General features: G+C 44.6%; 2 protein-coding genes and 1 pseudogene across 6 annotated transcripts in view; 2 read left to right on the top strand and 1 right to left on the bottom strand.

Annotated features, from left to right (window-relative positions):
- The window catches only part of EPS8 (EGFR pathway substrate 8, signaling adaptor), a 176,220-nt gene extending 160,633 nt beyond the window's left edge, over positions 1-15,587 (top strand). For all 5 annotated transcript variants that reach the window (XM_066633376.1, XM_066633377.1, XM_066633375.1 and 2 more), the window contains exons 18-21: positions 8,345-8,558; positions 10,178-10,358; positions 11,764-11,893; positions 14,184-15,587. In XM_066633376.1, coding sequence (XP_066489473.1) covers positions 8,345-8,558; positions 10,178-10,358; positions 11,764-11,893; positions 14,184-14,297 — 639 coding nt within the window. In that variant the 3' untranslated portion in view covers positions 14,298-15,587. The remainder of the gene's footprint in view (positions 1-8,344; positions 8,559-10,177; positions 10,359-11,763; positions 11,894-14,183) is intronic.
- Positions 1,273-1,389, top strand: LOC136658028 (5S ribosomal RNA; annotated as a pseudogene).
- A 4,364-nt stretch (positions 15,588-19,951) lies between the features above and the next one.
- The window catches only part of PTPRO (protein tyrosine phosphatase receptor type O), an 82,016-nt gene continuing 78,251 nt past the window's right edge, over positions 19,952-23,716 (bottom strand). Inside the window, exon 26 of the mRNA XM_066633793.1 lies at positions 19,952-21,216. The gene's annotated coding sequence lies outside the window, so the exon portion shown is untranslated. The remainder of the gene's footprint in view (positions 21,217-23,716) is intronic.

Below are 23,716 nucleotides of genomic sequence, written 5' to 3' on the forward strand. Positions count from 1 at the left end.
TTTGGAAACACGAATTGAATTTGGGATCCCTAGAATTATACGAAAAAAAGATGCTGCAATCTGATCGATATCCTTGTTGATTACTTTAATCCATATTGGGGCACCGTAAAACAAATGGGAGAGAATTTTAGACTGAAAAACCAGAATAGCAGCAGGGACATACTGGTTACCTTCATTATAAAAAAATTTTGAAATTGCTTTGAGTTGGGGAGAGAGAGACGAAGTGATAGCTTTCTTATGAAAAGACCAGGAGAGTTTATAATGAAATGTAAGACCCAAATATTTATAAGACTGGACTTGTTTGTATATATTAGGGCCTATCGTCCATGTTATAGGAGACCAAGTGCGAGAAAATACCATAATTTGGGTCTTGTTTGAATTAATTGTTAGATCATTTAGTTTACAATACTCCTGAAATGTAGCTAAGATGCAGCGAAGTCCAGATTTAGTTAGAGATAATAATACTGCATCATCTGCATATAAAAGAGTAGAAACAGGGACCCCATTTAAAACTGGAGTAGAATGAATAGAAGAAGAAAGAAAAGAAGGTAAATCAGATAAAAATAAATAATAAAGGAGCAAGGATACATCCCTGACGGACACCATTGTGAATAGGGAATCTGTCAGTGAGAGTATTGGAATTTGGTATCCTAACCTGACAAAAATTCTGGGAGTGTAATTGACGGAGCAGAAATAACAAACGCAGGTCTATTCCCAATTTAAGTAATTTGGACCATAGAAGGGCTCTATTTACAGAATCAAAGGCCCCTTGGAGATCAACAAATGCAGCATATAGATTAGCTTTATTGTAAATAAAATACTTCTCTGCTAAATAAGTCAATGTAAAAATATGATCAAGGGTAGAAGCTCCTGCCCGAAAACCAATCTGTTCCTTTCCGGGGAGATTTTTAGAAATTGCCCAGGAAGAGAGTTTTGTTAAAAGGTACTTTGAGTACAAAGTTAGTCTCATGGATGGATCAGCCCTGTCAAAGCAACATGTGTCATAAGAACCAGATAATTTTAAATAGCCGCATCTCCCCCTACTCTGGAGACTAGAATTTCAGGTTTTTCACCTTACATGCTGCGCCAGCCATATTGATGATTTTATTAAACACGTTGGCTGCAGGAATAAAACTGTGTTCTCTGTGTACTTTCACTATTTATATCTATATGCGCTAGAGATAACCAGATGGTATGTTTTATATGCTGCCTGTCCAGGGTCTGCAAGGCTACTCTCATCAGGGGGTGGAGTGGATATATTGCTTATTACTAATTAAAAACTGTTACCCTGCACATGCCCGATCTCGTCTGATCTCGGAAGCTAAGCAGGGTCAGGCCTGGTTAGTACTTGGATGGGAGACCGCCTGAGAACACCAGGTGCTGTAGGCTTATACCATAGTCTTTCGAGACTGAAGGTTGCCAACCATTAACCAATTAAAAACATAACTAAAAATTGAATTGAATCAGACTAAACCAGTTCAATTTAAATGTTCAATAATAGTAGCAGAAAGTATCCATGCTCTTAGCCTACGCTCTCAGCGTCTATACAGGATAAAAAGCTAACGTAAGGACTACCAAAATGGAGCCAGCCTGACAAATTTTGTAGGACAAGAACGTACACAGTAGGGGTGCCACCACAGAAGACGTCCTGATGCTTGTATCAGCTTGGCCTCAGCTAAGATACCGAGGCAATCTGAATGGAACGTCCTCAGATGACTTTTCATGCAGCAAGTTTCATTTGGAAGTAGCAGCTTCCTTTAGCTAAACTTGATAGGGAATACAATTGCAAGTCTCCTTTTCCTCAACTTTTGGAACCCAAAAGCTGCTTCAGGTGGTTGTAAGTCTCAGGAGAGGGGAAGAGCTGGTTGTAGGAGGGGACAGCTTGACCCGCACCCTCATGAGAAGAAAAGCAACTGGGAAGAGTGATTGTGTGTGTGTGTTCATTTATTTATTTGTATGTATTCTATTTTTCACATTTTAATAAAACCCCTCCTATAGCAAGCTCATGGTGGTGTACATAGATCCTTCCCTCCTTTTGTCCTCACAACAATCCTGTGAGGTAGGTGAGGCTGAGAGATAGTGACTGGTTCAAAGTCACCCAGGAAGCTTCATGGCTGAGTGTGGATTTGAACCTGGATCTTCCATGTCTTAAGCCCAACTTAAGGTGATTTTTTTTTAAATTGTGTGATAGGCTGGGTAAATATTTTTGCAGGCTCATAGACAGAAGGCTATATAGGAAACTGATAAGAGCTCACACCTTGTGGAGGATGCATCTGGCAGCTTCCATATGTGTTAAAAAAATTTTGTTGGACCCTGGACGGAGCATGGAAAAATCCCTGGAAAAAAAATGGTGGAAGGGAAACCAGTTTTGTGCCAGGTCTAGGAAATGCTCTTGGCTCCCCTGGACAATTGAGCATCTGAACAAGAATGCCAGGCTTGTACTGAATGATCCAGAGACTCCAGAAGAAATTGAGAAGTACACTTTGAAAATTGGGGCAGGGAATACTGTGCTGCTGTCGACTAAAGGGAGTAACACAGTTGTAACCTGTGACCACTTGTTGTGCTGTTATCTTCATTTCGTGTGCACTGCTTGCCCCATGTGGTGTGAAGCATGAATCTGGAGTGTTTTGGAATCTCTGCAGTGCTGGTTTGTCTCCTCCTTTCTGTCTTGAAGTTTTGTCACTCTTTTGCTGTCTGATTGCAGCCTCATAATGGTCACAGGTGTGAAACTACACTTGGGGTTTTTTCGGGCTTCACATTAGGCTGACCCCCAGGTGACTGACTGCCTGTGGTGGACTTTTTGTTTTCAAATACATTGGATATTACAGCAGTCCCCTGGGACTTTTCCTGCCAGTTTCATCTCATGCTCTGTTAATTATCCCCTACCCTGCCCCGCCCATCTTAGTCCTGACCTTTGGAACAAGTGGTAGTCCCAGCCTGTTTGGAAGCAGTTGCTACAGCCAGCTAATCATGCTGAAAGTATTACCTGAGCGAACTAAAACCTGTTTTTCAACCAACTTAAATCCCAGAGGATGACCCCAAAGGATGGGCTGAAGGGTTTCATTTCTGAAGCACAAACAGATCTCCTTGGGTGAACGGACAAATAATGACATATGCAGAAATTTCTGAAGCAGAGCTAAGTACCGACAGCTTGCTCTTGTCCCTCCTGCATCTATCTTAGTTGGAGGCGAGAAGGCTACATCCTGCCAGGTGTTCAGCAGGATGAAAGCTCAGCCCTTCTTCCTCTTCCCCCAGGACAAGATGAGCATGGGGAAGCCAAAGAAAGTGCCAAGCCCCTAACAGCGTTTTGTGCCCTGGATCTTGCGTTGCTCCAAGCCCTGCCTGCATACGAGCGATTAGACAGCAAAGTAGGAGGGCAAGTCCCGGAAACTTACCCTCTGTTCTTTCTGAAATGACCCGCAGCTTTGAACAATCTGGCAATGTCCTTCAGAACGCACGTGCTTATAAGCCTCCCATTTGCTACACTACAGCAACAGATGGTCCATATAGAGCCACTCTGCTGTCCCCTCACTAGTCATATGCAGAAGCGTCATGTGCGTACCTGCTGCTGGCTTTATTATGCCGGCCACCCTACATGTGGAGGCAAGTGAGCTTAAGCAGAGAGGAACTGGAAGGATTAAATGGCTGTACTCCTATTCAAGGGGGTGAGGAAATGGAAAAAAATGTTTTCAGGTGTATACAACCACACATGTTTAATCTAACACAGTGTTTTCCAAACTGTGTCACGACCTGATTGTTCGTGGGTCCTGAAACTGAAAGCTGATAGCTGACGAGGGAAATGTATTGAGCCCTGTAGAAAATGAAACTGAACTGCACGTGCAAGTTTACTTGCGTTTAGGCAACCGTATCTTTGAAGGGCAGGCTGAAAGGAATGCAAAACATCAGGATGGTCCTGGTCTCATGAATGCAGGCCCTAAAAATGAGTCTCTTGTTCCCACAGCCGCAGTTTAGCTGCAAAGTTGTCCCTTAAAAAATTCACAGATTAGAAAGGAAAAACTTCTGGACCCATGAAAGGCCAGAGATCCCCCCCCCCCACTCTAAAATATGTTCTGAGGTGAGATCAAGGTTGCTTATGATACCCTTCCCCTATAAGAGGAAAGGAGGGGGTGAGACTCCCTATTGCTGGCAAATAGTAAGGAGCATAACCGCTGTGTTGCATGTGGCATCATGGTGTGGTTAATACTAGGAGGCAAGTGCCTTCATGGCTGCCTTTGCATGCTCATGTGATTGCAAGCGAGTGGGTTGCTTGCACCTTCCTCAGTCCTTAAATTCACTGGGAGCTAAGGGGCTTGATTTGCATGCTGCCTCCAGCCTCTGGCCAAAGGCAGGAACTTTGAGGGGACCCAGCCAAGAAAGGCATATTATACCAATTGCCAGAGCAGTTCTGGCTTCACTCCCTGCAAAAGGTTTCTGGGTTGCTCTTGCAGGTCGCAGGTCCCCTTCACTCTGCCTTGCTTCCCCTCTGCCCTGTCCCCTCCCCAACTTCTCAGCATCCTGCCTCATTGCCCTTTAATACCCCACTGGTTACATCACTTTTGGGAAGCGTGTGTTTGTTTTACCAAAGATTGTGGCAATTAGGGCTTGCATGCAAACAGTCGAGGCTGAGTTTGGACTCCAGTCTCCGGGGCACTGCATTCTCCTCACATCTTTTGGCCTCCACTGTGAAAGCCTTCTACAATTCTCTTTATTTAGCAATTTGCAACAAATGTCTCTCTGTGGGATGCGGCTTCTGTTTCACACCCATTTCTCATGCCCAGATCTCCTGCCAGCATCCTTCGCTTCAACACCAGCTTCTGCTGCCAACTGCCCTCTTTCCCCAGCCGCCTGGGAAATGTGTTACAATGAAGGAAATCTCACACAGGCAGGTGTTCATTCTGCAGTTGCCAGCATTGCCACGAAGGCTTTGCCAGTCTCCAGGCAGTACCATTCTAGTGGAGCTGATGGCTTTTGGAGGGAATGACCGTGTTTGCAAAAACTGCTCCTGGATGCCAATTGCATTTAGTTCCTTTGTGGCAAAGGGGGAATTTCTCCAAATTAATAAGGCTCCCCTCCTTTAAAAACTGAAACAGCAGGTTCACACATGTGATCAGCCATGGCTTGTTTTGTTTAGTCCATACAATTGTTTACATTGGGCTATAGCAGCAGGCACTGTTGTTGGAGCAGGTCAGGTCCATTTGGCTACTTTGGGTAGTGCATGTGGTCGCAGCGGTGAGTGGAGCTGGAGAAAGAACTGGAAATGTCTGTCCTTCCCTGCCTGTCAAACTTGACAGACCTTCAGCTGGTTATCTATAAAAACCAGTTCCCAACATTTTGTCACGTTCCACCATGACTAAGAAACTGAACATGGGACAGGGCTATGCAGGTAAGATTGGCTTGCTCCTCCATGCAATGTTCCATGTTTTGAATAATGGTAAAAACTAAGTGAGCAGTTGTCTGGGCCACAGTTTTTTTTGGGGGGGGACGGGGACGGGACCTGAGCACATCAGAATTTAGTCCATCTGAGACACCAGTGATTTTCCAGAATGCATCCATCCCTGATGCTAAAAAAGTTGCCACTATTGACCCAATTCACTGAATCCACCATACTTCTGAGTCACACATTCCAGCTCAAACAGTATCTCAAGAGAGGAACGGACAAAATGTTCATCAAAGCCGTATTTGGGCAATTTGAAAAATTCTGTTTAAACCCAGGAGTCTTGCATTCTAGTTTTAATAAGTTTCTAGCTCTCATGGCTCACATCAATCCTATCTTGGCCAGAAAATGATATTGTATTACCTCAGTTTGCAATTAGGTAACTTTATTACTTCAGGGTGCGGGTGGGTAATATAGTATAAACTTTATTAAAAGAAGTAATAATATAGTACAACGGTCTATGTTGTTATTATCTAATTGCATCCTGAAGCAATGCAATATAAACCATGAGTGGTTTGGTTTTGTATGTGCTTGATCACTAGAAAGCCTATGGTTGCTGATCTATAGAAATTGAACATTAACTGCCATTATTGAGGGCCAATGAACCCTCAAGGTTGGAAAACTGACGAAACGGTTGAAGTTCCAATGTTGTTTTTAGCAGTCTCATTTGATTTGATTTACTCCATTTTTTCCCCTCATAGCAATTACTGGGAGAACTCTCGGAGGTAATGCAAATTGCTCTTATATAAAATGTTGCTTGAAACTGTGTGCTTAAAAGCTTTTGGGGGACTATCCATAGTATGTCATACTCTTAAAAGCCTCAATTAACCTCCTCTCTTCATATTGCAGTTTCTCAACTTCCAATCGTAGGAGGTCTCAACCTAGTATAGATATCTGGTCTGTACTGCACTGGCAGAGTCATGTGGCAACTTCGGGGCCAATTCTATCCAATTTTCCAGTGCTGGTGCTGCTGTGCCAATGGGGCATGCGCTGCATTCTGTGGTGAGGAGGCAGTTACAGGGACCTCCTCAATGTATGGGAACATTTCTTCCCTTACCTAGGGGCTGCATTGAGGCTGCACCAGTGCTGGAAAGTTGGATAGGATTGGGCCCTTACTCACGAAACCACTTCAGATGATTAAGAAGGCAGGGTAAATGATCCCACCTTTTAACGGAGAAAAATATCATACGCTACGACTGTAACAGTTTTGCAAAATGTGTCAACTTTACCACATGTTGTTGTGTCGTAATAAGTCTCCCTTCTCCCCTGCACAGTGCCAGCCTCTCCCATTACCAGTTTTCGAACTCTTTCACAGCTTCCACAGAGACACATGCTGTTGTGTTGCCACCTTGCAGTGGTGACCAAGAGCTTTTGAAAAATACAAGCCTCAGACAGTGGCAGACTTCCTCAAGAACTGTAGCCCACAAATCTGTATTCCAGTTGGTGGGTTGGGCCCCGTCAAGTCTATGGGGTAAAAAATGTACCCTGCAAACTGTTCTTTGGACATCTGTGCAGACTTTTTCAAAGAGCAGCAAGACCATGGCCAACTCCTACTGTTCCCACAAGCATGCTGTGTAGAATGGCCAATGCATAACCATGTTGCAGCACCTCCTCCTATTATATACTGCAGAGCAGAGTCATTGGGGAGGTTATGGTAGTTAGTGGTATGTCCCTGCTTTGTACCCAGAAGGCCCCAGTTTCCATTCCTGGCAGCACCTGGAGATCCACTGCCAGTTGTTGTGTATGTGCAATGCAAATAACATGTGCTCAACTGATGAGCTAAGGGCCCTCCCCTTACAGATCCACCTCCCTTCATGGTGTGTTTAGTGGATGAATTACATATATGCTCTTGCAGACGTATGGATGTATACAGTGGCATAGCTAAGGGGGTGCAGGGGGTAGCACTTGCACCGGGCATCAAGCTTTAGGGGGGCAACAAGCTGAGCTTGACACTAGTGACCAAAATTGTGAAAAACTTGGTATTTATGAATAATACCATCATGTTATATATCATTGGAAAGGTAATTTAATGCAGAGTGCAATGAAACAAACTGCACTAGAATATCTTTATTATATCAAAAGTTATGGCCAGTTAACCAGAAAATGAAAACACAACTGCCTTGTGGAACAAAAAGTGGATTTGCTGAACTCCAAACTGACCTATGAGACTGATTTTTCTGAGTGCCAATGAGATGTTGTTATGATACAGCATGGAACCATTAACTTTTTTTTATTTACTTAATTAAATTTGATTTTATCATACAGGGGGCTGCAAAATCTTCTTTGACCCTGGGTAGCAGATAGTTGCCTTGCCTATGCCACTGACTGGGGGAGGAGGTGGGTTCCCCCCAATTTTCACATTTTAAAAAACCGGGTTGTGACATCACTTCCAGGGCAACATTGTGAGCTTGGCACAGGGCTACATGATCATTAGCTACGCCACTGGATGTATACCAGGTGAAATGCCCAAGTTCCCTTACTGCAGTTCCTTGTGCTGCACAGAGACAGGTTTGGGAGCAACTGCCAAGTTTCAAGAGTGTATTTCAAGCAACTCATGGCTATTAAGCTCTTGGGTGAGGGAGGCATGGATCTTAGTCCCTAGAAGTACTGTCAAGTACCCTAAGAAGATACCTTTGCTGGTTTGCATGTATAGCCAAATTCGTCTTTAAGGAAATCTTTTATAAAATTAAAGGCCAAGAGACCATTATTTGACAGTTTGCTATTCTCACTTTAAGTCCTCCTGCACGACTGGATGTAGATATGTTACCTTTTATGATTATCTGGAGCTGCTCAGGGGTGAAGTGTGAAACATAAACAAGTGTTTTCTTACAGAGGTGTAAGTCTTTCCAAACTGCTGAAGGCTTTTTCTATGCTAAGGCTAATGAAATATCCCTTTTTTCATTTCTGCAGAAACAAAGGACAGACTTCAGTCCAAAGCAGCCTGACCCCACACCCGCTGCTCCATCACCACCCCAGATACCACTCCCAGTCCCTCTGCCTCCAAATGTGCCAGCCCCTGTCCCAGTTCCTGTGCCAAAGGTCCCTGGGGCCATCAGTCGCCAGAGTAGCACGTCAAGCGATGGTGGGCGAGATGCCCAAAGGCAAAGGCCACCCCCTATTGATCGTGAGTTTTGTCTCTTTTAAAGCATTGTTTCTGTATGCTCCACTCAACAAGAATTTGATTTCCAAAAGTCTGGCACCAAATTTTTTGATACCCAGATTTTTGCAGCTTTTATATTTTTAAAAAGTCAAGTCTCTAGCCCATATGATGAGAGGGAACCGATGACCTATGGATGGTGTCTGATTAAAATTTCAGGCAACATTAAGCACACACCTACTCTTCTGTTGAAATCAGTGGACTTAAAAGTGCTTAGCTTTGGCTGCATTATGTTGGATGCCTGCAACAGAATTCAGTAGTGGTCGTAAAGATTAGTATTGTTCAGTTGTGGTGGTGGGGAGGGAGAAAGAGTCAGCTGAGTTGTAACGTTGATCCTGTTAATGAAAATTCTGGATGATACAGAAAATCTGACAACACTGCAGCTGTTTGTTAAGGTCATGTTTATATAGTATCATCTGTATGTATGTGATGCTTTAAAAGGTGAGAGACTGAAGGCGCAATCCTAACCAATTTTCCAGCACTGGCAGAGCTGTGCCAGTGGGGCATGTGCTGGATCCTGCAGTTGTGGGGCAGTCATGGAGGCCTCCTCAAGGCAAGGCAAAGTTTGTTCCCTTACCTCGGAGTTGCATTGTCCTTATGTCAGTGCTGGAAAGTTGGTTAGGATTGCGGCCTGAGTCCCTTCTCTTGAGGGGCTTGCAATCTAAAAATTGACACAAGGCAGACAGTATAAGTCAGAGAGGGATGTGGAGGCATGGATACCAGGAACTAGGATGCAGGTTGTGTCTTGTTATGTGCTCCCTGGGGCATTTGGTGGGCCACTGTGAGCTACAGGAAGCTGGACTAGATGGGCTTTTGGCCTGATCCAGCGGGGCTCTTCTTATGTTCTTATAAATGGGGAGAACATGCAATTCAGGTATGCATACGTAATGTTAGTTGCAGGAGGGTTTGCGGCAAAGCCTTCACAGAAAAAGTGGGCTCTGAGAAGGGATTCAAAGGAGCTAAGAGAGGAGGCATCATGCAGATGGTCATGGAGGGGATTTGAAGCACATGAGGCAGCAATAAGAGAAGGGCAGAATCATCTGAAAAGCTAGGTGGTGGAGCTGGAGGAGTGAAAGTCACAGGCAGGTGTATAGCAGTGTATGAGAACAAAGAGATAAGGAGATGCAGGGCCATGCAGAGCTTTGAAGGTAAGGACAAGGAGATTGTGCTTGATTCATGAGTGGACACAAAGCCGGTGTAGTAGTTAGGATAATGACTAGAGGAAAAGCCCGTCACAGGGTACAAGCCATGATGACTATATGCAATCTCCAGGTTTTAGAGGCAGCCTATCTCTGAATGCCAGAAGCAAGGGAGTGGCACTAGGATACAGGTGTCTTGTCCTGAGTGCTCCCTAAGCCACCTGGTGGGCTACTGTGAGATACAGAAAGCTGAACTAGACTGGCCCTTGGCCTGATCCGACAGGGCTTATGTCTTATGACCAGGGTACAAACTAGAGTTTTTGCTTTTGCTGAAGGGGCAGAGATAGCAAGAGATAGTAAATGTTAGGTAGAGCAACAAATGAAGCAGAGAAATTATTACCTTTAAAACACAAGTGTTTTTAGTGACGAATGTTTTCTCTTTTTTAGGAAGGAAATCTCAGATGGAGGAAGTCCAAGATGAACTCATTCACCGGCTCACCATTGGCCGGAGCACTGCCCAAAAAAAGTTTCATGTGCCACGTTCAAATGCCCCCGCCATTAATATCACCTACGACTCTTCTCCTGAAGATGTGAAAATGTGGCTTCAGGCCAAAGGATTCAACCCAGTGTATGTCTGAAGGAGCAATGCGTTATTTTAGAGTAGTGGGCTTCAACTTTTTGTGCCACAGTGCAAGTAAATAATGAGGCTGGGCTGGGTACCCACTGCCAGTCCCACACCCCATATCCCCCTACCTCTTGTGACTTCACAACAACCCTGTGAGGTAGCAACCTGAGCTGCAGGGCAAGACACTGAGAAGAGGCTAGGCAGGATTATATCACGAACTCAGCTTTGAGAAGGCAGTCCCATTATTGGATTGGATCCAAGCCCTCTCCTGCACAGTCATTGAAAGGTTGCCATCACCCCCCAAAATAAGGCTGTATAGGGGACAACTGTGATCCAGTAGATCCCAGGCAAACTAGAGAATGCCACTGTAAGCAGTGATCTGGGCATGCCTCTCTGGGGGCTTTGTCAAACACCTATGGCTTCCTGTGGCTCAGATCACTCTTTCCGTGGATGGATACAGCCATATCACTTTTCAACACCACAGGAAATTCACAAAGCCGTTTACCAAGCAAAGGAACAGGAGGATTGTTTCCCTGTCCCAAAAGAATCATGATCTTAAAACGTCACAGGACGCCAGCAAACAGTCACTGGGAAGGTGCTGTGCTGGGTTAAACAAGAACACTCGCTCCCCCCCCCTTGCTAAATATACTGCTGGCATGCACTGTCGCAAATGTGTCGTAAGGCATGTTTGCAAGCTGTACTGCAGGTTCAGCGCTGGAGCTAGCCCAGCACAAGCCCACACTGGCTAGGTCCAGCGCTGAGCCCTCGCTCTGCTGCCCGGCACTCGCTTGCACCACCAGGCAACAGAGAGGTGAATGGGGGAAGGTGGGAGGAGGCATTCTGGGGTGGGTGGGGGGTGGTTGAGGAAGAGGCATGGAAGAGGAAGAGGGTGGGAGGGAGCGGAGTGGGAGGGGGAAGCTCCACTAGATCCTGAGCCCTGGGTCAGGCCACGCGGCCTAACATAGGACACTGATTCTGCGCTGGCTCTAAAGGTGTCACAGAATCGATTAGCCCCATTGTGGGGCTACTTCCCTTACCTGGGGGAAGGCGACAAAAGTCCCCTTACCTCGAGGAGCTGCTACAGGCTACTCAGCTCCCGTTGGATGCTGCAGTAGGCATTTTGGCACCATGGCAGCCTCGTGTGCTGGGCAGCTCGGGATTGGGCTGTGAGGCTCTTAGAAAATGGGAGAGTTAAGCCTGTGCTTAAATTAAAAGGTGATGCTCTGATACCTCCCCTGCTAAGTACAATTTGGGATTAACCAAAACACTTTTGATTTTGAGTTTTACCTTCCTAGAGTCTAGTGTAAAAGGCCGTCGTCATTCTGTGTTGTGAGTTGCTTTGCTTTACCAGGCATTCACTATTGGACATTTTCTTAAATGTTGACACTTCATTGTTCTCCTCTCACAGCACCGTCAATAGCCTTGGAGTTCTGACTGGTGCTCAGCTATTCTCCCTCAACAAAGATGAACTCAAATCTGTGTGCCCTGAAGGAGCGAGAGTCTATAGCCAAATTACAGTTCAGAAAGCTGCACTAGAGGTACCTGTTGAATCGTTTTTCCTCAAATACAGTCATTTCTGCCATAACATGATAATTGCATTCTTGTCTGACATTGCACTATAGAAAATTGTACAATAAAAACAGCAGAGCTTGTGGGAAGAATAGGGTTGGGTCAGACCACCAACACAGCAGAACCACTTAATTTTTTTTTTCTGTAATGGTGTGTAATGTAGACTTCTTTATTCCTATTCCATGATGAATGAGTCAGCATGATTGTTTCTTAGATATGAAAAATGTTTTTTAATGGCATGTCATGGTGAGCAGCAAGGCTTTGGCTTGCATGTATAATTTTTGTGTGATGTAGGCCTCTTGGATACAGGGAGGAGCTATCCCTCTTTCTGGCATTTGCTTCACAAAGCATAATTCAAGTAATAAAGTAATGGCCCCCTGCCAGTATATATAACAACGATCCATTAGGAACTGTATTCTACATCTCTCAGGGCCCAATCCTGTCCAATTTTCTAGCACTGATGCAGCTATGCCAATGGAGTATGTGATGCATCCTGCGGTGGTGTGGCAGTCATGGAGGCCTCCGCAAGGTAAGGGAATGTTTGTTCCCTTAACTCGGAGCTGCATTGTGGCTACATCGGTGCTGGAAAGTTGGATAGGATTGGGCCCTCAATGCATTAACAATTTTGCTTCCCTAATAAAACTGTTTGTTTTACTGAGCCATGCATGTATTCTTCCTGGATGGAATCTCTGTTTGTTTTCCTGAAACTTAAACCCTGAGGGGTTTGGTTCAGGAGCCCATGACCCAACGGAAAGCCGGTCAGCAGCACCTCTAGATTCAAACAGCTCCCACTGCTGTTTCCACTGGGTAAAGAATGACCTAAAACTTGTACAGCAGATTGACTTTGAACTGTTGTGTTTTTGATATTAATTAAAACTGGGGATGTGCATAAATGAAACTAGACATTTTCCCCCCCAAAGTCCTGTTGTGCAACAACCAGCAGCAAAGCAGCTTATTGGGTAATGCTTATTAATCAGATTAAAATGGGACATTATGTACTTAACATTATAATTAAATACAAATTTGTGAGTGGCTTTCCCTCCTCACAACTAATCTGACTTCCATGCGACCAGTTAAACCAAATCCTTTGTTCCTCCATTTAAGTGTAACAAAGTGTGTAACAAAAACTTGAAATATTTTAGTGTATTATTGCTCCATAGCAGACCTTCATGGTAGTACAGCCTGGTTGGTTGGCAACCTTCAGTCTCGAAAGACTATGGTATAAGCCTATAGCACCCAGTATTCCCAGGCGGTCTCCCATCCAAGTACTAACCAGGCCTGACCCTGCCTTCATGGTAGGATCGGCCTCACTGATCCTTCAGTTTCACAGGGGCCCTTCAGGGGCCTGAATGGATCAGGCTTTGAATCCATAACTTGTATCAGAGTACAGCAACCTCCAAAGCACATGTGGCTATATGAGACTCACTTTATACTGAATCCAAAGTTTTTTCTTCTGGGTAGCAGCAGCCCACCAAAGCCTCTGATGGCAACCAGGGTTGCACCTAGAAACCAACAGCAGGCAAAGCCTGGCCACCAGACCAGAGAAATGTGGGTTGGGAAAGGGATTGGTGCGCTGGGATTTTCCCTCAAGGCAATCGCACACAGCAGGGAAATCATGTCTTCAGCAAAGCTACGTGATCAGTCGAATAGCAAAATGCAGCTCTTTCTAGATGACACCACTGCAGACTGCAAATAAGGAATGATACTATTGTGAGGAATGCTTCTTGCCAGCTCTCTACTTGACACTGGCACACGCAGGGGGAGGGGGTCAAGGTGCTTGCAGCCACTGTCACTGTGATTCCAGAATTGCAGTGATGCAATGACATCATAGCAATTACATATGGGGAGTTGGCTTCTTACCCCACTGCCCCGGGGCGGCAGGGCAACAAGGACTGCCTGTGCTCCTCAAGGTGCTGGTTTTCAATGCAAGAGATAATTTTATTTTTTTTTAATATAGGGGAGCACTTTTGCCTTTTGTCTCTACCTTTGGTTTGAAAGGTTTGTCCAACAAGCTAGAGTGCATATTCCTCCAGACTGGGGTAGCTCTGCTCTGGATCCACTCAGATTTGTGGCACCAGAAAGCTTGTGCACCTCCACCCTTGCTGACATTAGATAAAACCCATGACAAATAACTTTTCAGATAGGTGTATTGTGTGTTTTTAATGTCTGATCTCTCAAAACTTGGTTGAGAAAGTTCTTTGCAGAACAGATCTCTGCAGAACAAAGTTGTTCAGCATCATCTCTGTCTTCACTTCACAGGCTACCAGTGGAAGCTCAGAATTGCAGGAGATCATGCGAAGGCGACAAGAGAAACTCAGTGCAGTGGCCACAGACTCGGGGGTTGAGTCTTTTGATGAGAGCTGCAGTCACTAAATGGCTTTTTTTTCCTATTTTGTTTTGTTGTTGTTAAAAAAAGACAGAGAGAGATCCCATTGTTCTTGGCATTGTTCCATCATGCTTTGTTTTAGGAAGCCATGAAAGGGAAATGTCTGATGGATGATTACTATTTTTGTAGATGCAACTTGATGCCATAAAGGAAGCATGCAATCAAGAGGGAGGGGAGATGCACCTCTATTCTCTCTCTCTCTCCTCCTTGATTTAAAAGTTTAGGTAAAGAAAAGTTATCTGTTGGCAGCAGGGAGAGTGCTTGATCAGCACACTCAGGCTGGGCTGATGAACCTGATCATTTCATGCTTTTTTTCCTTTTCTTCCATTGCTGCTTTTGAGCCATTTCATGGGAGCTGAGCCAGCCGATAAAATGCGCTGAGATCTTTGGTCCAGTGTGAATTTAAGGGCATGGTTGAGCCAGAGTTGAGCCCTTTTAATCCATATTGATTAAAGTCCCATTAACTCTCTCAGCACATGCTTTTTCAGCTGAAATCAATGGACTTAAAAGAGCTTCACTTTGGCAGTTACAGCCATCATTCCGTCACTATGGTCCATCATCATGCTGGCCGCAGTCTCTCTCTCCTTCCTCGTGTCTACAAAGACAGTTCCAACTTATTGAAAGTTCCTAATGCCAACAACTGGGGGCTAAACATTTGACATCAACAGTGGCCCTAATCTTGCAAGCACAGGCTCAATTCTTCCAATACCTTCCTTCACAAGGGGGTCTCTTATCGGAAGTACAGATGACAAAATATTTTTATTGCTCTTTGTGCTAAATAATGGCACCTGTGGAAATAATAGCACAAATGTCAAATTTTTTAAAGGCAGGGACAGTCAGACTTTTTTGGTATCCATGTGGTTCTTCACAGTATTATTTATTAAAAAGTATTGCATTTCACTTTGACTCCACAAATCAAAGGAAAGTGAAATTCAGCCTTTGTAGGGGCAAAAAAGGGAAAAGGTGATCATATAGATATATATATATATATGTATAAAATGTTTGTTAAAGAGAATGAAATGTTCATTTCCAACTGAAATCTTTGAAATTATGGCCAATCCTAATGTAGCAAAACATATTTCAGTAAATGTTTTGGGGACCACAATAGCTTATTTTTTCCCCTACAGGATGTTCTATTCCATCACATGTATATAAAGGCATCACAAACCCATCATGTCATTTCAAAGAAATGAATCATCTAGTTTTATTAATTTCATGGTGCCTTTTTCACGACTCAGCTGAAAGTCTGCAATAAACACTATTTGATGTATGTGAAATTGTTGTATTTGTTATAAAGGGGAAAAGGTCTCAGGACTGGGTCAAATATTAATTCTCATGATTGCTGAACGGCTTTAGAGTGTTGGAGCAGTGGGGTGGAAGGTGTTGCATGTTATAAGCTGCTTCCTGACAGTGGTGTGGACTGGAGAAAGGTTCTAATCTATCCTTCTCCCTGATGTGCTAGTTTTCTATCTGCAGGGAGCTTTTGACGTGAACTATTCAAGCACTTGATTCTCCACCTACATCCCAACATTATATAATCCCCAGCTATTTGGTTGATTGACCTGACTCTTAAAGAAGGAATTTTTAAACTCCCATGTCAGTGAACTTTCCCAGGTAAAGAAAACTGCAACGTAGGGAAGGCTTGGATGAATGGTTAAACTAAATTCCAGAGCAGGACATCTCCCAGATTGGCTGGCAACCTTCAGTCTCGAAAGACTATGGTATAAGCCTACAGCACCCGGTATTCCCAAGCAGTCTCCCATCCAAGTACTAACCGGGCCTGACCCTGCTTAGCTTCTGAGATCAGACGAGATGGGGCATGTGCAGGGTAACAAGTGAGGCACCTATTATCTAGAATTTGGGGGCTGACAAGTGAAAGGCTCCTTAATGATTCTTGGCAACTCAAAACTTGGTGGCCATGTCCGTAAGGGAAGGAGAGTTCTGTGTGACATCCAATAGCACTTTAAGAGTGTGGAACAAAGTAATAAAGCCCCAGTAGCAACTCAAGGCTGAGTGGCATTGCTATGTGGGAGGAACCACAGGAAGTATTGCAGTACTTAAATCTGCCCCCACTGTAGCTACAACACTGCAAGCTTTCTCACATTATTTGAAAGGGCAGTACAAACAGCCAGGGTATGCCAGGGAGGAAGGGAGAGAACACACCCAGGGTAATCTGGTTAGTGGATTATTGTCGCTTATTATTTGTGGAGAGGACCTGCAAAAGACACACACTCGCACACCCAATTGGCCAGAGAGGTGGGTAATGGTATTAAAGCACTTTCTTGTACCTCTGCCACTCAACCAATCAACACCTCCCCCCAGAAATTGATGCACTGAGTGTGTCAGAGAGAAAATATTTTGAACTGGCTGTTGTAGAAAGATTCCCGATGTTGTTTTTGATGCTCAGTGAGAATGGCCTCGTGATGGAACAGTCAGTGACAAAAATGGAAACGCAACATCCAAGAAGGTGTTTTGCTTTGATCAGTGTTATTTGTGCCGTTCATGTTCATACAACTCTGGCCCCCAAGCCTCAGATTCTATACTCTACAACCTCAAAAAAGCTAAACCTAACACAGAGATACTTTTTAATACACATTGCTGCAAAACTCAGAACGGTCCCAACAGAATGAAATCAACACAGTCGTCTGGGTTTGTTTTTCCCCTTTCCATAGATGGCAAAGCAATACAATACATGGCTGTGGCTCCATGGTCAGCTAGTATGAGAAGTCTGTTTACTAACCAATACTGTTACGCTGATGTTCTCCTATGTGTTTGGTCCCTACAGCAAGAGAAAGGAGATTTGGTGTCAGTGTCCCACTTTGGCAGCTCAAGCACTGGTTCGGCCTCTCCTAGTCTGCTCATCTATCTTTTCCTAGAAGAGATTTTCATGTCGTAGGGCAGTTATGCAACTTGTGAGCTTAAAGCTGCTGAGCATATGTAGAGAGACTCCCTCCCAACCCCTGCTTTTATATTTTGGAGCTTAGAGTAAGAGCATCCAGCTCTAAGGGCATGAATTATTGTGGGCCTGTGCCCTATCACCTCTTTGTAAAAATGGAACACTGATCTCCAGCCTAAGTCAGGTGTTTGTGGAATCTGAGTTTAAACAGGGAGTCCACTTTTGAAAACCAGCTTCATTGCAAGAGATTGACTGAATTCCAGCCATCCAATAGGATGGGGCTTGGCTTTCATAGTAGACTGGCTGATTGGTCCCCTGATCTACTTTGACCATCACCCACCCTGAAGCCTTGATACGTAGCTGGGGACAGGAGACTGTGAAAGAGGTGCGTGACTTGGTCATAAATGAGAAATTCACTATCTGGTCATTATAGATCACCTGCTGGCCTCTAAGCCACCCATTAGTGCAATAACTCAGCCATGAGGATGTGGTACCTTAACCCTGCTGTGATGCACATTGTTCTATCTAAATTGACATGTTCACATTCACAAAGTCTTTCATTTACAGAAATGTCATGCCTGCAAATTTGGCGGCCAGAAACCATCCACATTCTTGGTCTGTTTCTCTTACCTCTCCTGGCACCTGGAAAACACCACAGTTCTAAAGATGAAACAAGAACGTTGCCTTCATGTTCACACAATTTGGTTCTACAAGCCTTTTGAGCTGGTCAGTATGTGGGAAATGTGCTGTGCAGTCAATCCCCATGATATTTCATTTCTTAAAACTTGGAGGCATCTTCGTTTGAGGAAGAAGCTTGTATTGTTAACTCACAGCTCTTCAAAATGAGAGGTTTTTTTTCCCCCCAGTCCAGGTGGGACAAGAAGAAGGTGTGATAAGAAAACTAAAAAAAACTACAACAGCCTGGTGAGTCAAGTTGCAACCCTATTCATGCGTAAACCATTTCTGCCCAACATTGCATATATGCAACAGGAACCAAAAGTGTACACCCATGGGCTGGGCAGAAATGGGTTAAATCACATCTATTGGGTTTACTTCTGAGTAAATCTGCACAGTATTCTGCTGTCAGTCTCCCAGTTTAACTGAGAGAGGTAAACCACATTGCCCGAATCCAGCATCAGTTATGCTTTTGAAAGTGATTCACACATAACTAGTGGTGCCAGGACGGGGATGGCCAATAGAACGTGCATCCCAGGCAGAGCAGATGGAAGCACCTGTGTTCAGACACACACCTGTAACAGTTCTGTGCTTCCGCCTAACATACTGAAAGTTGCTAACACATGCATGTGTGCTGGATCAGGGCACACAACTAGCCACATGCACCATGTAGAATTAAGTAGTCAAGGATGCATATTAAAAACACAAATTTCTAGCTCTTGCAGATGCTGAATTCAGGGGATGTGGGCCATGTTTGCAGAAGCTGGAGTCCCCTACAACAATGTAAGACTAGCTGTTGATCAGAACTCTCTGCACGACTGCATGTTGTAGGTGTTGATCTGGGTGAAGCTTGAAGGAATACAGTATGCAGTGGGCCAGGGCTAGCTCTAGAGTTCAGGGGCACATAACAAATGGGTCTCCATGAGTCCCAGCCTACCTGGGTAGGCCACAAGAAAGTTGCGTCACCACAAGAGGTGGTTCCTTGGTAGCTGACCAATGATACCAACCCCTGACACTGGCCCTTCGGTGGACCATGAGAACTTCGGACTAGAATAGGCACTTTGCCGAGTTGTGCTGCTACTGTACAGCTAGCCTATTCGCAGGTGTTTTTAATCAGGGTCTTCTTATCTCCTCTGCTGTTCAGCTTCCACTGGGGCACTACATTGCTGAAATGCAGGTCTTGCATACTAGAAGAACTGTTCAGATGCTAAAGATTTAGCTGTATGGAGCATCAGCACAAGGAAGGGCTCTTCAGAGGGGCTGTAGTGGGAGGCATTGCATTTAGAAGGCCCCTGAATTCTGGTGGGTGCAGGCAAGAGCTTCGAAGGCCACATGGCCTCATTCTGCTACAGCCGTACTATGGGGCAACATCCAATGGCGCTGCCCTCTGGGTTGTGCAATTGGTGCATTTTCACAAGAGTTGGCATCATATCTACTCCCAAGCACCACTCCTTTGCTTCCCTGCATCAGATACTTCCCTCATACCTCATTATCAGATGCAGGGGAGGGCACCATGACGCAGGTTGTGTTTATTGTCTTGTGTGCTCCCTGAAGCATTCGGTGGGCCAGGAAGCTGGACTAGATGGGCCATCGGCGTGATCCAGTGGGACTCTTCTTATGTTCTTACCAACACTGCTCTCAGGTGCTCAGGCTCATGTCATGATTTATTGAATGCAGCTGGTGCCTGGTGTTCCTCGAAAGAGGATTATAACCCCTTGTTATCACCTCACAATTCCATGAGGTAAATTAGACTGAGGGAGAGTGACCAACATACCGGCCCAGTGACCAGGGCCTATGTACAAAACTCTTCCTACCATCACACTGGTTTTTCCACTGCTCTGCCTCAAGGAGCCACCATGACAAACACCTGGCTGAGAGATTCCAGCAATGCTGCCACCTAGTCCTATGTCTGGGAAGCCCTGGCTGGCTGTAGTGCCTTCTGCCCAAGCAAATTGACTTCTTGTGCTCCTTTGTATTTCCCTGTATATGGGAATATCTATTCAGGTTGATCTATCCATAACTATGCAGATGCATTTGCATTTGCATCAGGTAGTCTGTGGAAGCTCCATTCCAGCTCTCATATGTCTACCCCATTTATTTAGTATCAGAGGCCACACATGGCAGTTGTTTGTAAAAACCCTTTTACACTCTTCAGATGGACTCCTTCCACTAGCACAGCCCCTTGAGCTGCAGCTAGAATTGGCAACAGCCCTTGGTTTTGCTTCTATCTGCATCAATCCAATATGTTTACTTCTCCTTGACATGTTTTAATTTCTGATTCCTTCCTGCATAGTGAGGACCATGCTGCAGATGGTTCCAGTGAAATGAACATCACATCAAATGACAGAAACCAAGAGTTCATTCCAAATGCCATCAGTGCCCACTCATGTAGCATCCATGCTGCAACATATGGTACGTGTAACTAATATAAAAAACCAAAGGAAAAAAGCCGCAGCTAGTTATGATTGCTTTTCTGGGAGAAATGCCTGGGAAATCACTCTGGGAGTGAATTTGAAGACTGATATGCAGGTACCACACTAAGACACCATTCGTACACTCTTGGCACAACAAAAGACAGCCTCCTTGTTGCATTTCCTAGCCCACCAACATGATGAAGTTGTATCTGCCACTGCACCTTAGTTCCCCTCCCTCCCCACTACATTGACAATAAGCTCCTTATTTCTTTAACGCAGGTTCAGTACCTAGAAATAAACAAAACCGAGCAAACAGAAAAAAGTATTGGCACCAAATAGTGGATCGGACAACTAAATGATACAGCAGTAGAGTTTGGACCAGGCTCAGCTAAAAGTGGTCATCGGCACTTGGTGTCCATTCACAGTTCCTCTCAAAATCCAGGTGCTCAGGTATATTCTCTTTCCTAACACAGGCCGGTTGAACAGGTAAATAGACATTTCATCTTGGAAACGGACTTCCTGAGATCTTCAAAGCTCAATGAAACTTCTGCCACTGATCTCTGGGCCAATGCAAGAGTCAACTTTCACAAGTTAGATCTGAAAATAGAACCTCCTCTGCTTTCTCTTCCAGCTTTGGGCCTGTTTACTTTTTGGGAGGCTAAGACAGACTCCTCTTGACACTTCATGCTGGAGGTTCCTGTTAAGGAGAGACGGTCATGTCAGCGTGCCCAGGGTCCTCTTCCCAAGAGCCAAAGACTTCTCATGCCATGCTACATGCTAATGAGGTATTATCCAAAGCAAACCCTGCCTGTTCCTTCCTCTTACAAACCTCACCAGAGGCTAGAGAGGCACATGGAGAAAGCTTGTCTTCATTCATATGGAACTTTGAATATTGCACATTCCATAACCCTTAAGCCAAACCTGCACATTAAAAAAAAAAATTAAAGATAATTTTTTTAAAAGACAGGAAAAGTTTCTAAAATGCTGTATGTTATTAGCAAATTATTACACTGTTCTTTTTACTGTTGTTGAGCTGAACTAGGTCCAGTATGACTAATTTTTTAAAAAGTCCGTAAAGAGTCCAGACAAGACACTGCAGGTTCCTTAAGGCTATGTCTCCCCAGAACTTCTGAATGCAAAAGACCCCCTTTTGATGTGTCCAAGTATGGCAAAGCAGCCTGTCATCCACAGCAAACCAGAAAGTAGGTAAACAGTAAGAGAGAAAGAGAGAAGAAGAACCTGAAGCCGGGGAAGATGGATGTATTACATGTTCTAACCTGTGAAGGAGAGGGGAGGGGGGAAAAGCACTCAGTTTTAAAGGCAAGTCATCAAGTGGTTGTTGTTTTTAAGGACATCAACTGAAGAATCATTGGGAGCTGATTATTCATCTGCATTGTAACTGATGCGTTGTTTAAATAAATGTGCATATTACCCACACCTCAACATAGTTGTCCGTTTGAGATTATGATGGTAGTGTAAGATAATAGTAAATAAAATTATTGTTATTTATATAGCACCATTTGTGGCCATGGTGTCCATGGTGCTTCACGAAGAGTGAGAAGACAGAGGGGCCCCTTGGTTCACAATCTAGAAAAATGGCAGCTTGCTATTTAGAGCTACACCCATTTTGTGAAAGGAAGAGGCCAGCTATAATGTGTGGGTTTTTTTTTTCTTATTTCCTGTTACAACACAAAATAGCCTCAAGGAACAAATGTGTGTCCTTAATTCCATTCAGCCCCATTCAGAAAATAACAACATTCAGAAAGCACCACATGCAAAGGACTGCCCATACATTGTCTTGAGGACTCCTATCCAGCTAAGAAATTCAGGTATGTGAACAGGCAGATGGGCAGAGCCACAAGTTGATGCAGGCATGTTCCTTGTTGGGCTGGGATGAGTGACTATCATTTGGAGGCAAATTCCAAGGCAGTTTTGAGTGGAGGATGCAGTCTGCCTGTGCAGCTTGGAAAGGGATACGATTCCCAATGACTTTCTCAAACACCTGATCACATGTTAAGATCTTATTGGGGGGGGGGGGGATCATCTTTACAACCACTCTATAAAGCAGGTGAGCAGTATCATCCCCACAAGTGTGTGTGTTGCTGGGGGGGGGGGCTGAGAATGGGAGAATGGTAGCTTACTCAGAGCAACTAATGGTCAAGGTGAGAATAGAGTAGCTATTCCCAAACTTACCATGATCATGGAGCCCTTCTTTCACAGTGGCCTCTTCTTCCTGGCTCTCCTGGGTGCCACCAGCCTGGATCGTGCAAGATCTCGTGAGAATTGTGTGAGATCTTATGTGATCCAACATGATAGCACCTGGGAGAGCCGGGAAGAAGAGGCAGATGGGGACATCCTGTGCCACCTTTGTAAGTGGCTTCAGCATCCATGGTGGTGCACATTTTGGGAACTGTTAGAGATTTCCTGGCTCCTGGTACAAACTCTAAGCCACATTAAACTTCAAGTTTAGAAGTAAGAATCCAACATATGCTGGGGTGGGCAGAAAGTGTGCGAAGACCAGTTGATCATAATGGCATCACTAGGCACACAATGGAGCCTAGCAACTCCACCAACTCTTCTGCAATTAATCCGAAAAACCCCAACATATTAATCTTTGGATGTGCAGCGGGTATCTTTTTTTTAAAAAAAGTGTTAACATTTTTTTAAAAGTTCATTAGAAATCATACTCAGTTGAATCTGCTCATCATTAGTTTCATCCTTGGGATTAATACATTGGCCCCAATCCAAAAGTGCATGCATTCAACTGCCAGGGCTGCATGTAGGGAGCCCACTAAGAAAAGTGGCCCCTCTTCATTGTGGAGGCCAACACTGTAGAGCAGGGGTCTCCAAACCCTGGCCCGGGGGCCAGATGTGGCCCGCACCAAGCCTCTTTCCGGCCAACCTCTTTTCCCCTGAAAGCTTCTGGCCCACTCAACTGAACAGGACCAGGACTGTGCTCTGATTATGTCTGGAGGGTGTTCTGAGGGCCAGAGTGGTTGAATGAATGAGCCCATTCATTCATTCATTCACACATCTAAGTTCCATCTCTTATTTATTTATTTAAACTTTATATTTAAATTGTTTTTCCGGCCCTCCACACCATGCCAGATATTTGATGCGGCCCACTGGCCAAAAAGTTTGGAGACCCCTACTGTAGAGGGAAAAAAACCATCTCCCCACCACCACCACCCCTCCTCGCTCTCACAACTGATCCGTGTTATGACCAGCACCCTAACTAGGCTTACAGGGTCCCCCATTTGCAACCACAGTCACTTATCCAACTAAGGGAAAGTGTACCAGAGGTGACTTCCATGTGCCAGCTGGATTGGAGCATCCAGTTCTATGGTCCGTTACAATCAATGAATGTGGAAGCGTTAATATTTATGGCAGCAACTGTTCCCATGCGAACCCATGTCTAATG

This window comes from Tiliqua scincoides, chromosome 7 (genome assembly GCF_035046505.1).
Source record: "Tiliqua scincoides isolate rTilSci1 chromosome 7, rTilSci1.hap2, whole genome shotgun sequence".
Taxonomy (NCBI): Eukaryota; Metazoa; Chordata; class Lepidosauria; order Squamata; family Scincidae; genus Tiliqua; species Tiliqua scincoides.